This window comes from Bubalus bubalis, chromosome X (assembly GCF_019923935.1).
Source record: "Bubalus bubalis isolate 160015118507 breed Murrah chromosome X, NDDB_SH_1, whole genome shotgun sequence".
In the NCBI taxonomy this organism is placed as follows: Eukaryota; Metazoa; Chordata; class Mammalia; order Artiodactyla; family Bovidae; genus Bubalus; species Bubalus bubalis.
Window position 1 is genome coordinate 5613038 of NC_059181.1, and position 15660 is coordinate 5628697.

The following is a 15660-nucleotide window of genomic DNA, read 5'->3' on the forward strand; positions in this document are numbered from 1 at the left end:
TGTGTTCTTCTCCTCTTACTGGCAGAATATTGCCACTGTTTCCTCCTGCCTTCGTGTTCTCTGAGGCCCTTAGAACCAAATCTGTGGCGTGATTCACTCCTGAACCTACGGCAAGTCACTGCAGATCCTACTCAGAGGAAGCTAGTCTTCAAGCTCATCACTGATTCGAAGCAAAAAAAAAAATTAAAACGTGTAAGGATAATCACAGGCATTCACATTTTCAACGATGCACCTGGATGTCCATGTGCTGAAAATACACGGTTATGCTTCCAGAAATCCGAAGTTCACAGGAAGAGAGCAAAATCATCTACATTTCTAAAGAAAATTCCCAGTTTAGGAAAGTCAACTGGTGGTGTTTCGTCATTTCCTTAATCTACTTCATTCATTTTATCATTACTCACCACCCTGGAAAAATATCTCATGCCTTACATGTGATTGCAATAGTCCAGGATAACATCACCTAGTTTGTCAAATAGGAGACAACCTAACTGATGAAACAGCACTAGGAAATAATGCCTTTAAATAAACTAGTAGTATTTGGCTCAAATTTTCTTCCTTGGTGGCTCAAAGAGTAAAGAATCTGCCTGCAATGCGGGAGACCTGGGTCTGATCCCTGGGTAAGGAATATCCCCCTGGAGAAGGGAATTAACCCACTCCAGTATTCTTGCCTGGAGAATCCCATGGACAGAGGAGCCTGGTGGGCTACAGTCCATGGGGTCGCAAAGAGCTGGACACGACTGAGTGGCTAATTCTTTCACTTTCACATTTTCTTAAACATAAGGCCCATTTCAGTGTTCAGAATACCAAGATGGCATATTCCCAAAACGAAGATAAGACACTCCAATCTCTTCCTTCCCCCCGCCCCCAAATAATCACTTTAAAATTACAGAGCCGAGAGGGAATAGCAGAGACGATGTGTTTATCAGCCCCAATTAGTCTCTGTAAACCAGCTTTTTGTTTATCTGTTTAGTCATGGAAGACATCAGATGAGTCTGTCCAACCTGTCTAAGCTGAAGGATTTCAATCAGTCCCAACAAATTCCCACACTGCAGCCATTCATGGCCTTGTGACGTGGTTCCCTACATTGTGAAATGAAGTATACTCACTTTGTTGAGAGGTACAAGACCTTTTCTTTCAATTTACATAATGTTTCGATTATTTGAAAACTTTGAAGTACAGTTGGAAGTTTGTGGAAAACAATTATATGCATATAGCTGACACCACATTATGATAAAGCCTCAAAGGATTCTATAAGCTACTTGTTTGGTCTTTTTGTTTGTTTGTTTGTTTTCTAAACTGGTAAGGATCTTTCAATCTTTTGACCCATAGGGTTGAATAGGTGAAGTGGCCTGCCCGAGGTCACTCAGGTAACCGGTGGCAGTCAGAAGTGAGAAAGACAGGGAGGGGAGACAGAGGGGCTGAGATTCTCACACTTCTGCTCGTCTGCATTTATTACTCTGTAATAACGTTATGGTTCCCGGAGGAATGGTTGGGGAAGGGGTAGTTAGGGAGTTTGGGATGGATATGGACACACTGCTGTATTTAACATGGAGAACCAACAAGGACCTGCTGTCCAGCACAGGGGACTCTGCTCAGTACTCTGTAATAACCTCATGGTTACCAGGGGCAAGGATGGGGGAAGGGATAGTCATGGAGTTTGGGATGGACATGGACACACTGCTTTATTTAACATGGAGAACCAACAAGGACCTGCTGGACAGCACAGGGAACTCTGCTCAGTGTCATGTGGCAGCCTGGATGGGAGGGGAGTTTGGGGGAGAATGGATACATGTACATGTATGGCTGAGTCTCTTCACTATCTAGCTGAAACTATCACAATATTGTTAATAAGCTCTACCCCAATACAAACTAAAAAGTGCTTTTTTAAAAGAGCAGCCATAGACTCATTAAAAAAGACCCCAATGCTGGGAAAGATTGAAGGCAGGAGGAGAAGGCAGTGACGGAGAATGAGATGGCTGGATGGCATCATGACTCAACGGACATGAGTTTGAGCAAAGTCCAAGAAATAGTGAAGGACAGAGAAGCCTGGTGTGCTGCAGTCCATGGGGTCACAAACAGTTGGATACAACTGAATGACTGAACAAAAACAACAACAAAAATTGACAATATGGCAACAAATGAGCGTGGCTCTGTGCTAATGAAATGCTATTTGCAGAAACAAGTAGCAGGTCAAAAATGGACCATGAGCCACAGAGTGCCAACCCCAAGTCAGCCTTTCTAAAGCCATGACACCATTTAGTCTCTGGAACTGGACATAAAAGTGTTAGTCGCTCAGTCATGTCCAATTCTTTGCAACCCCGTGGACTGTAGCCCTCCAGGCTCCTCTGTCCATGGGATTCTCTAGGCAAGAATACTGGAGTAGGCTGCCATTTCCTTCTCCAAGGTATCTTCCCAACCCAGGGATCAAACCCAGGGTCTCATAAGTGGTGCTTATTTCTAATGAGCTTATGGCTGTATTTTGTTTTTGAAATGTTGGCACCGTGTTCCCATTTTACAGATGAGGAAACTGAGGATCAGGGTTTCATTCACTAGTTGGGGAGTGTAGCATGAGAGGGCCAGAGTCACATCACAAGATGAGCCTTTTCTTGAGGCTTAAATGAGAGCATTTCCCCCTATCCCACTTCTCTTTCTGCCTCACCCACTCCCTCTTTACAACCTTCCCAGTCGTCTACAGAAACCCATCTCACTGGGCAGGAAGCAAACACACCCTCAGAGATGAATGGAACAGGAAGGCCATGTTAGCTCCTTTTACAATCTGCATGATTTCCAGGGCAAGATATATTCAGTATTTAGCAGGACTATCCAAATTCAGCCTTGAAAACAGTTCCTTTATTAACAACTCTATGTAGTGTTTTTGGAAAAGGAAGATGGAACACTTGGATTTCAGAAGAAAGATTTCTGGTTTCCTCTCTGAACCTTTCATGATTAATTCCACGAGCAAAAAGTAACAGGCACAATGATGGAACAGTCTAGTGCCTACGATGCAGAAAATGCCAAATGAAATCACTTGTCACCCCTGGAGAAATGCAGGTCTATTATCGCACCGACATGAAACCCCATGAGAAAGGAGCCCTTGCTCTGTTCTGCCTGGGGAGAAAAGCCATCACCTCCCATGAGGCAGGCACCTTAAGGTGTCCCGACAATGCTAATGGTTACGTACAGAAACCCACCTCCACATTTGCACAGAAAACCAGTGTGCAAATTGCAACAAAGACAGAGACCTTTAGATGGCCATACTTCAGAAGGCAAGCTTCATATAATATCACTTACATGTGGAACCTAAAGAATTGATGCTTTCAAATTGTGGTGCTAGAGAGGACTCTTGAGAGTCCCTTGGACAGCAAGGAGATCAAACCAGTCCATCCTAAAGGAAATCAACCCTGATTATTCATTGGAAGGACTGATGCTGAAGCTGAAGCTTTAATACTTTGGCCCCTTGATGTGAGGAGCCGACGCATTAGAAAAGAGCCTGATGATGGGAAAGATCGAAGGCGGGAGGAGAAGGGGACAAGAGAGGATGAGATGGTTGGATGGCATCACTGATGGAATGGACGTGAGTTTAAGCAAACAGTAGGAGATGGTGATGGACAGGGAGGCCTAGCATGGTGCAGTCCATGGAGTCGCAAATAGCTGGACACGACTTAGCGACTGAGCAACAACCACAACCCTTAGCTGCATCCTGGATGAATCAGCTTCAGCCGCTTAGCGGGCCTGTGTCTTCAGTGAAGACACTAGTATCTACCACGAATTCTAGGCGTGTGTTTTTTGCTTCAGACGTGCACTCTGCAATGCTGAATGCTGGGTACATTTGACAAACCAAGAAATAGAATGATTTAATGGTGAGGGCGGGGATTGCCCAAACGGTGCACCTTCATTCCACGAAAAACCATTTCAACTGACAGACACAGGGCTAATCCGAGACCCAAGCGGTGCTCAGATACGCAGGAAGGGCTGGGGCGACGTGGCCGTGCTGTCTCCCCGGGATACATGCCTCTTTGGAGGTTGGCAGCCACGGTCACGGGACCTCTGCCCAGGTCCCGCCCAGCTCCAATGGGGATTTGTACTGTGCAATGCAGAACCTGGGCACTGCTGTGCCTCGTGTGTGCACAAGCCGTGTTGATCTGAGAGTGCCAGACCACAAGCAGGCAATGGGGCCAGTGGGAACACGGTGTGACCACACACGCCTGGACCACATGTGAACTAGGAAAGTCAAGGCGGAGACTTCCCGAGCCCCGTGCGGATCCTCGCCTCTGAACCCACCACTGACTATTTATTCACGTGGCCTCTCTCAATCATCGGACCACAGGGAGACACTCCTCATTCGAGAAAGGTCTCACGTCTCTGTTTGCTATTTCTCTTTCCAGCTTGCTTAGTGTATTCACCTGGGAGCGGGGTGTGTGGGATATACCTTTCTTAAAAGGGCCTTTTAAAAGAAAGAGTTAAAAAAAAATAATCAACAACACAGGGGACTTCCCCAGCGGTCCAGTGGCTAAGACTCTGCACGCCCAGTGCAGGGGACATGGGTCCAATCTCTGGTCAGGGAACTGGACCCCACACGCTACAGTGAAGACTGAAGGGTCTGCCTGTCACAACTAAGACCTAATGCAGGCAATTAAAAAGAAAAAGAGTCTGCAATAAACACTGGAACGGCATCCAAATATGTAAGTTATTTTGGCTGCAAATTTTCCACTTGAGACCTGTGATTATCTTGGAAAAGGTGTGGCAATATTATTCTAGCAAGATACAGACAGACTAGCTGACACTTTTAAGAGCGTGTGTGAGCTCAGTCCCGTCTGGCACTTTTGCGACCCTGTGGACTGTAGCCCACCAGGCTCCGCTATCCATGGGATTCTCCAGGCAAGAATACTGCGTTGGGTTGCCATTTCCTCCTCCAGGGGATCTTCCCATCCCAGGGATCGAACCTGCATCTTCTGCATTGGCCGGCGGGTCCTTTACCACTGAGCCACCTGGACATCCAAAATGGAAAGGAATTGCAATTTATAGCAGCCAGTGCAAACCTTCCCATCTTGAAAGACAGGATGGATGTTACACGCCTCACATTATTCATTAACATCACAATGCCTGCCTAAACCGAGGTTGAGTGACCTCCTGTGGAGGACGATACCTGCTGATTAGTCAGTGAGTAACCTCACTCATCTTCCATGAAAACGGAGCTTGCTGATTAGCCAGGCTGACGTCTCATTAATTCAGAACGCGCAAGACAACTGGAGAAATAAACACAGAGCTATTCTCAATATCCGGCCCAATCATGCCCTTGCACAATCACAGCCTAAACCAACCACAAGTGGAAAACTGAGTATCCATCACACCCACAGAGGTTTTAGAACACCAGTGAAATGAGAAGGGAAGAAAGTGATAGCCACGATAGAGTGACTCAGGACGGATTTAAACTCCGCCTGCTGTGAAACAGGAGGTGAACTGACACTCAACAGAGCCACTGTTTTCAAGAGCCCTGCATCGTCTGATGTGGCAAACACAAAAGCCTTCTCTGCAAAAAAATTTTAAGTGAATGGTGCTTGATGCATAAGAGATGGAGAGACCCAGGCAGTGGAAGCTGCTTCTAGAGAACGGCCCGTTCCAAGCTGAGAAAACATCATCGTGATGACAGTTTCCGGAGCCTCGCAGAGGTCAAATCCCAGGGATCCTCCCAGCCGTGAATTCATGCGGCTCCTTCAGAGGCATCTGGTCCCATTCGCTCAGCACAGCAAAGCCACGTCCTGGCCAAACACACCCATACCAGCCTGGAGACACCACGGATGTGTCCCCCGCCCCCCGACCTTCCATCGCGAGGTGGGTGGGGCGGCGGGCGGGCGGCAAGCACCACTGACCTTTGGAGGAGCGGAAGTGCTTGCTGGGGGCGGTGAAGCCTCGGGTCCCGTGCACGTTCACGGCGGCCACCCGGAACTGGTACCACCTGCTGGGCCGGACGTCCGTCAGCTGCACCCGCTCGTCCGTGGTCTGAGGGGGAGAGGCACACAGAAGCCTGTTACCCTGCTGTGCCCGCTGCGTATGCTTTGGAAACACACGCTTGACTCATCGGCGGACTCGACACAGTCCCGCCCTCCCCCTGCCCTCCTGGGTGAGGACGGGCAACCCTGCTGGGTTCCAGGGAGGGCTGTCAGGACCAGGGAATTCCCAGGGGAGGTTCCAGTGGCTCCATGCCGCTCACGGGTATTTATTCCCAAAGACTCGGATGGCTCTGTGGAAGTCAAAATCTCATGATTGGATGCACAGGCTGGTTTTTACCTCTGATGACTACATACAGCTTTGGAGGGTTTTCATTAATGGAGTATACACAAGAACGAATAATGGGCTTCCCCTGTGGGTCAGATGGTCAAGAATCTTAAAAATGCGGGAGACCCAGGTTTGATCCCCGGGTCGGGAAGATGCCCTGGAGAAGGGCATGGCAACCCACTCCAGTGTTCTTGCCTGGAGAATCCCATGGACAGAGGAGCCTTGCGGGCTACAGTCCGTGGGGTTGCAGAGAGTTGGACAGGACTGAGCGACTTTCGCTTCACTTCATGAATGAATAAATATATGAAGCGATCATTACATTACAGAGAACATGAAATCATCTATAGATGACAGAAGGAAAATGCCTCCTACTTGGACACCAAATATAATTCTGGAAGTAGCTATGCGAACCCACACACTTAAATTCCCCAAGTATATTGCAACTCAAGGCTTTTTCTTTCTTTCTTTTTCAGTTTGAGTAAATCATGTAAGATGCGAACAGATTCATGTTCCTGAAGGCTGAGGTGTGTTACTATGTTCAGTTCAGTTCAGTCGCTCAGTCGTGTCCGACTCTTTGCGACCCCATGAATCACAGCACACCAGGCCTCCCTGTCTATCACCAACCCCTGGAGTTTACTCAAACTCATGTCCATCGAGTCAGTGATGCCATCCAGCCATCTCAGCCTCTGTCATCCCTTTCTCCTCCTGCCCCCACTCCCTCCCAGCATCAGGGTCTTTTCCAACGAGTCAGCTTTTCGCATGAGGTGGCCAAAGTACTGGAGTTTCAGCTTCAGCATCAGTCCTTCCAATGAACACCCAGGACTGATCTCCTTTAGGATGGACTGGTGGATCTCTATGTGGAGGTGGTTTAATCACCAAGTCATGTTTGACTCATGTCTGACTCCACAGACTGTAGCCCACCAGGCTCCTCTGTCCATGGGATTCTCCAGGCAAGAACAGTGGAGTGGGTTGTCATGTCCTTCTCCAGGGGATCGTCCCAAACCGGGGATCAAACCCGGGTCTGCTCAATTGGCAGGTGGGTTCTTTACAGCTGAGCCATCAGGAGTGGCTGTATTAATATATCTTAGTCCAATAAAACGTTGCAAAGAAGAAAACTGGACACAGGGACACATCAACAGGGCTTGCTGTCCCTCTGGTTATGTCCTGAGATCTCAGACAACCTGACCACATTGTCACTGGCTCTCTTTGTCAAGCTCAGGGCAATATGCCCACTTCCAACAATGTCCTAGGGCAGACATGAGAACCTGGCCATGACTCTGAGAGAGTCACTTCCTAGGCAGGTAGATAAGAAGTCCGGGGGTCCCTGAAAAGAGAGAGGGATCTAGGGTTCTTGAGGAGGAGATAGGTACCTGGAATTCTCAAGGAGGATGAAAGGGAAACATCTTTTTTCTTTACATTCTTTAGTCTTAGTCACATAAAGGAGAAGGCAATAGCAACCCACTCCAGTACTCTTGCCTGGAAAATCCCATGGATGGAGGAGCCTGGTAGGCTGTAGTCAATGGGGTCACGAAGAGTCGGACACTTATTGAGCGACTTCACTTTCACTTTTCACTTTCGTGCATTGGAGAAGAAAATGGCAACCCACTCCAGTGTTCTTGCCTGGAGAATCCCAGGGACAGCGGAGCCTGGTGGGCTGCCGTCTATGGGGTCGCACAGAGTTGGACACAACTGAAGTGACTTAGCAGCAGTCACATAAAACATTTGTTGATTTTTTTTTTCCTTTAAGCCTGGAACTGATGATTATACAACAAACAACTCAGTTTAAACTCTGTACTAAGGATTATATAACAACAATGTATCCTTCTTGAGGACAGTTTTTCCTTCCTGAAACCTTCTGACTAATCCTGATATCTTGGACCATATTTTGTCCAAATTCTGATATCTGAGAATGTACATTTTTTCCAGTAGTCATGTATGGATGTGAGAGTTGGACTACAAAGAAATCTGAGCCAAAGAATTGATGATTTTGAACTGTGGTGTTGGAGAAGACTCTTGAGAGTCCCTTGGACTGCAAGGAGATCCAACTAGTCCATTTTAAAGGAGATCAGTCCTGAATATTCATTGGAACGACTGATGCGGAAGCTGAAACTCTAATACTTTGGCCACCTGATGCAAAGAACTGACTCCTTGGAAAAGACCCTGTTGCTGGGAAAGATTGAAGGCAGAAGGAGAAGGGGATGACAGAGGATGAAATGGTTGGATGGCATCACCGACTTGATGGACATGAGTTTGAGTAAACTCCGGGAGTTGGAGATGGACAGGGAGGCCTGGCGTGCTACATACAGTCCACGGGGTGGCAAAGAGTTGGACACGACTGAGCAACTGAACTGAACTGAACTGAAGGATTATATAACAACAATGTATCCTGCTTGAAGACAGTTTCTCCTTCCTGAAAACCTTCTGACTAATCCTGATATTTTAGAAAGTATATTATGGGAGTGGGTGTGGTAGGATCTTTCTATTGTCAATTTCTAAGGACTTCCCTGCTGGCTCAGACAGTAAAGCGTCTGCCTACAATGCAGGAGACCTGGGTTCGATCCCTGGGTTGGGAAGATCCCCTGAGGAAGGAAATGGCAACCCATTCCAGTACTCTTGCCTGGAAAATCCCATGGAGAATCCTGGTAGGCTACAGTCCATGGGGTTGCAAAGAGTCGGACACAACTGAGCAACTTCACTTCGTTGAATCCTGTTATCTTAAAATGTAAATTGTGGGAGTGGGTCTGGTATAATTTTTGCAACCTTGAGACATTCTTTTGATTTATTGTAATAGCTAAAAACTATATAGCTCGCTTGCTAACACTAGGGAGGGGGGCACTCTCCATCCCCTTTCTGATGTCTGTGTCAGAAGCTTTCTCTGTCTCTTTTCTTACTTTAATAAAACTCCACTACACAGAAGCTCTTGAGGGATGAAGCCTGGTCCCTGGTCCCGAAGCTAAATCTCCTTCTTCGGAGATCACGAATCCAACATCGTTGACCGTAAGCGATCAACTCCAGGGGATAAATGTCTGAGTTCTGTGCGTCATCTGGGCCTAGTGCCAGCTGAGCTCAACAAGACACTCAGTGCATGAAGCTGGGCAACAGAACAGAAATGAAATCCTTCTAAACCTCAGCTTGTGATAACTTTCTGAAAGGACTGCCACGTGAACTTCAAAAGAAGCTGAGCACTTCCATGATTAAAATAAACAAACAGGGTCGTCATGACTGTCTTTCTAAATTCCATATATATGCGTTAATATACCGTATTGGTGTTTCTCTTTCTCACTTACTTCACTCTGTATAATAGGCTCCAGTTTCATCCACCTTATTAGAACTGACTCAAATGTGTTCTTTTTTTTATCGCTGAGTAATATTCCATTGTGTGTGTGTACCAGAACTTCGTTATCCATTCGTCTGTTGATGGACATCTGGGTTGCTTCCATGTCCTAGCTATGCGAACAGTGCTGCGGTGAACACTGGGGTACACGTGTCTCTTTCCATTCTGGTTTCCTCAGTGTGTATGCCCAGGAGGCGAGGCTGGGATGATTTGAGAGAACAGCATTGAAACATGTATACTACCATATGTGAAACAGATGACCAGTGCAAGTTTGATGCATGAAGCAGGGCACTCAAAGCTGGTGCTCTGGGATGACCCAGAGGGATGGGGTTTGGAAGGAGGTGGGAGGGGCGTTCAGCATGGGGAACTCATGCACACTGGCTGGAACACATGCACACGTGGCTGATTCATGTCAGTGTCTGGCAAAAATCACAATAGTGTAAAGTAATTAGCTTCTAATTAAATAAATAAAAAATAAGTAATTTTTAAAAAAAGGAAGACGGTGACAAGCATGGCTTTCTACCTTATCTGGCAGAATTTGAGACAACATTTTCATTGACTTCTTTGTCTAGTTTCAGCCTTCAGTTTAAGGAACTAAAGTCCTTAGTTTAAGGAACTAAAGCATTCTCAGCAGACACAGAAAGGAAGCATTTCGTGTGGAATTAACCAGTGAAAACAGCAATAATAACAAAAATGATAGAGGAAGGTCTTTCCTCTCTCCAAGAAAGAGAATATGAGAAAGTCTTATCATCAGTTCCTTTCATAAATCTTCAAATTGGTAATTTGTAAATTCTACAAGTGATACCGTAGCACTATTTAGGGGAGAATGCCACATAAACCAAACATAATTTTAGGCTGTATTCTGAACATCTTCATGTTTTGTTAAAGCAAAAGGGTTTAACAAGGTAGATATGGGATAAAATTATGAAATATTTCTGACTAGTTCTTTTTTTCCCCTAATTGAAGATGTTTCTTTTAGATGTGGTACATATATGCAATGGAATATTACTCAGCCATAAAAAAGGAATGAATCTGAGTCAGTTGTAATGAGGCGGATGCACCAAGAGCCTGTTATACAGAGTCAAATAAGGCAGAAAGAGAAAAAAATAAATGTAGAATATTAGTGCATATATACAGAACCTCAAAAAAGGGTACTGATGAACCTATTTGCAGCGAAGAAAGAGACAGAGACGTAGAGAATGGACGTGTGGACACAGAAGGGGAAGGAGGGAGTGGGACATATTCAGCAAGTAGCTCTGATTATGCACACTAACACCACTGACCGTATGCACTACTTTATGTGTGAAATAGAAAGCTAGCAGGAACCTGCCGCGTAACACAGGGAGCTTGGGAAATAGAAAGCTAGCGAGAACCTGCCGCGTAACACAGGGAGCTTGTGAAATAGAAAGCTAGCGAGAACCTGCCGCGTAACACAGGGAGCTTGTGAAATAGAAATCGAGCAGGAACCTGCCGCGTAACACAGGGAGCTTGGGAAATAGAAAGCTAGCAGGAACCTGCCGCGTAACACAGGGAGCTTGGGAAATAGAAAGCTAGCGAGAACCTGCCGCGTAACACAGGGAGCTTGGGAAATAGAAAGCTAGCAGGAACCTGCCGCGTAACACAGGGAGCTTGGGAAATAGAAAGCTAGCAGGAACCTGCCGCGTAACACAGGGAGCTTGGGAAATAGAAAGCTAGTGAGAACCTGCCGCGTAACACAGGGAGCTTGTGAAATAGAAATCGAGCAGGAACCTGCCGCGTAACACAGGGAGCTTGGGAAATAGAAAGCTAGCAGGAACCTGCCGCGTAACACAGGGAGCTTGGGAAATAGAAAGCTAGCGAGAACCTGCCGCGTAACACAGGGAGCTTGTGAAATAGAAATCGAGCAGGAACCTGCCGCGTAACACAGGGAGCTTGTGAAATAGAAAGCTAGCAGGAACCTGCCGCGTAACACAGGGAGCTTGGGAAATAGAAATCGAGCAGGAACCTGCCGCGTAACACAGGGAGCTTGGGAAATAGAAAGCTAGCAAGAACCTGTCATGTAACACAGGGATCTTAGCCCGGTTCTCTGTGATGACCTAGACGAGCAGAAGAGTGGGGTGGAAGGGTCAAAGTGGAAGGGATATTGTACACTTGTGATTGATTCACTTTGTCATACGGCAGAAGCTAACACAACATTGCATGTTATCCTCCAATTTAAAAAAAAAAATCATTTTAACATCACATTTCTCATTGCTTTTGAGGTCTTTAAATTACTCTCGTGTTTATCCTGAGACACTACTGATGAAAAGGGGGATTACATTTTTCTTTCAAACACCTGAGTATTGTAGTGTAGTTTACATGTACTGAAAAAGAAAAAAAAAATCAAGGGAATCTCGTCTTTGGAGAAACACAGTCTTACACACATCAGCCGAGAAGATTTCCCTATAGACCGACATGTGGGGAAGGCATGTTTACTTGTTGAAAAGCATGAAGCGGTTTCATACTGATCATTTATTCTTTCCTCAGCACTGGGTAGACGGCCCCCAGGAGGGGTGCTGTCCGGTGGCCCATTGGTGGGGGAATTGAGCAAGAAGAAGGAGAAGGAAGTACTCAGGGAAGATTGGAGATCTGCCCACTGCTTCCCACCAAGCAGTCTGGTGACAGGATTCTTCGTTCAGCCACTCAAGTCCTGTGCAGAATGAAAGCTTAAATGTGGGAGTGAGAGAGTCAAATCCTAGGCAGGTTGATAAGAAGTCCGGGGGTCCCCAAGGAGAGAGGGGTCTGGAATTCTCAAGGAGGAGGAAAGGACAAACTTTTTTCCCTCTACATTCCTTAGGATTATGTAACAATAATGTATCCTGCTTGAGGACAGTTTCTGGAAAAAAACTTTCTGGCTAATCCTCTTATCTTAAAATGTCAATGATGGGAGTGGGTCTAGGAAGGTCTTTACAACCTCCAGACATTCTTTTGATTCACAGTAATAAGCTATTAAAAAGTATGTAACTCCATTGCTAACACTAGCAAGGTGGCACTCTTTCCGCCCCCCCTTCTGATGTCTATGTCACAAGCTTTCTCCATCTCTTTTATACTTTAATAAAACTTTATGACACAAAAGCTCTGAGCAATCAAGCCTCATTTCTGGCCCTGGATAGAATTTTTCTCCTCCGGAGGCCAAGAATCCCGGCATCTTTCATGGTTCAGCAACAACCTTTCAGGAGCAACACAGAAGATGTCAAGACAATCCACATGGCAGGTTAGCAAGTCCTACGGGTGTTGCATTTCCCTCAGTCTAGCGGGTTCTACATGTATCTCAAGGCTTAAGTGCAGTTCTTGGAGGAAATGAATGTGAACACGCATAGGAAAATGGCTTCCCTGGTGGTCCAGTGCTTTAAGAACCCTCCTTGCAATGCAGGGGACACCACTTGGATCCCTGTTCTGGGGAGATCCCACAGTGCTCGGAGCAAGGAAGTCTGTGGGCCACAACTTCTGAGCCTGAGTTCTAGAGCCCGTGTTCTAGAAGCCACCGCAATGAGAAGCCTTCACACCACAATGAAGAGGAACCCCCATTTGCTGCAATGAGAGGAAGCTCAAATGTACTAACAGGGACCCAGCACAGCCACGAGTAAGTAAATGGATCTTCTGAAAAGGAGAATTATGTCTCTCTACCATGCATTGGGACTTCTCTGGAGGCTCAGATGGTAAAGCGTCTGCATACAATGCAGGAGACCTGGGTTCAGTCCCTGGGTTGGGAAGCTCTCCTGGAGAAGGAAATGGCAACCCACTCCAGTATTCTTGCCTGGAAAACCCCATGGACAGAGGAGCCTGGTAGGCTACAGTCCACAGGGGTCTCAAAGACTCAGACACGACTCAGTGACTTCACTCACTCACTCACCATGCATTGTGAGCACGTGAAGCCCACTTTCTCGTGGTACCAGGTTATACACCCATGGAGCTTCTCCTATCTTTCATCCCAAGGGATGGGGGCTGGAGGTGTGCACAGCGGTTTAAGTGACTTGCACGCTCAGGCTATTTTGAGCAAGCTACAGCACATTAACCTTCTCTGTGTAGGTGTGCAGGACATGTCACCTCAAGGGTGAAAATAGGAGACCCAGGTTCGATCCCTGGGTCGGGAAGATCCCCTGGAGGAGGAAATGACAACCCACTCCGGGATTTTTGCCTGGAAAATCCCATGGACAGAGGAGCCTGGCGGGCTGCAGTCTGCAGGGCCGCAAAGAGTCGGACAAACAGAGCCCACGAAGCACTCACCTGTGCCACGGTCTGCCAGTGCGTGGCGTCGTCTTCGCTGGGATGGATCCCGTAATTCCACCTTCTCTGCACCACGTAGATCACGGGCTCAATGGAAACGTTGAACTTTGAGGACCACTTTACCTCCAGCTGCCCAGACTGCAGTTCCATGAACCGCAACTCCTTCCTGGGCTTCAGGGGGACACCTGGAACAGAACCACTCTGGTCACAACAGCCTGCGTGCAACGCGGACTGTGGTGAACGCTGAGGAATAAGAACTGAAGAGGAGATGAAACTTATGTCATGACAAAGGACCTCTGTTTCCTTTCTTAATAGCAGCATCTCCCTATCGCACTTCAGTCTGAAATCGTATGATGCCAAGTTCAGTTTCACGTTCCTGCTGTTTTATAGGGTCTAAATTGATTCTTGACCCTGAACAAGGTTTTGTCTCCCCAGTAACCTCAAGGGTTAGTCACTTAGCTGTGTCTGACTCTTTGTGACCCCCAAGAATGGTAGCCTGCCAAGCTTCTCTGTCCATGAAATTCTCCAGGCAAGAATACTGGAGTGGGTTCAGGAGATCTTCCTGAAGCAGGGATCGAACCCAGTTTTCCACATTGCAGGCAGATTCTTTACCATCTGAGCCACCAGGGAAGCCCATAACCTCAGAGCAGTTCTTTTATGTACATTCTTTCAAATAAAAGAAAAAGTGCAAGAACTTTATAGATGGCAGCTTTAGAAAGCACTCCCGCTGAAGTTAAAACTTGACAAATGGGCAGACGGAATCTTTTGTAAGGGGAAGAGAAATACCTAACATTTACTATGTGCCAGGTGTCCTTCTGAACTCCAGTTGGGTTCAATTTGGCTTGTGATGAAAAGCTGATAGAATTCCCATTTTCTAATGCATAAGTGAACAGGTGGAATTAGGTCTTGACATGGTCATAAACAGATTTCCCTGATGACGCCAGTGGTAAAGAATCTGCCTGCAATGCAGGAGATGCAGGATACCCTGGTTTGATCTCTGGGTCGGGCAGATCTAATGGAGGGGGGCATGGCAACCCACTCCAGCATTCTTGCCTGGAGAATCCCATGGACAGAGGAGCCTGGCAGGCTGCAGTCCAAGGGGTCGCAGAGAGTGGGATACGACTGAGCACACATGTACACAGCAAGCTGCACATGGAAGCCTAACACGGAATCCACCAGAGACGACAGTCATTAGGAGTCTCGAGTCCTTCTCCATGTAACACACTGCCTCTGCTGCTATATCTCAGGGTGCTTATGACACGGTTCCCGAGTTTCCTCTCCTCTCCATCTGAGTGAGTTTTCCTTTTAAGGAAAACATTATAAAGCCCAGTGCTCTCCTGTGGTCAAAGCATACAGGAATGGTTTCTGAACCACAAGTCTCGTGGATTTCCCCAAGTGATTGCTGGGGCTCTCCCTGCTGACTTGCTGTTTAAAATTGGGGGAAAAAAAGATGAATTTATAATGTTTGGGTTTTGGCACGGGTGAGTGCCTGGCTTCAAAAACAGTCCCTCACAGGTGGCTCGTCGGAACATACTTCATCATTTTGATTTCTCTCTCCCCGCAACGGAGCGAGCAAGTTGCCTGGTAACCCATAGATGTAAGAACCACGGTTCAAAATAGCAGCCATGATGGAAAGGGGAACTTAGAACACATTCATAATGCCAAAGAGATGGATGGAACTGACCGAATTTAGGTAGAGTGCAGGGCACCCTGATGCTCAGTACCAAGCAAACCAAGAACACCAGCCGCCCGTAAAGCTGTTCTGCACTGAGGATAAGCGTTCACCTAGAGCGCTGATGACTCAT

The 15660-nt window shown here is 46.8% G+C and overlaps 1 protein-coding gene across 1 annotated transcript in view; it reads right to left on the minus strand.

The window, feature by feature from the left end:
• The window catches only part of ANOS1 (anosmin 1), a 202194-nt gene that overhangs the window by 39012 nt on the left and 147522 nt on the right, over positions 1–15660 (minus strand). The window contains exons 5-6 of the mRNA XM_025277307.3: positions 13856–14040; positions 5871–6000 (exon numbers count right to left, since the gene is read on the minus strand). Coding sequence (XP_025133092.3) covers positions 5871–6000; positions 13856–14040 — 315 coding nt within the window. The remainder of the gene's footprint in view (positions 1–5870; positions 6001–13855; positions 14041–15660) is intronic.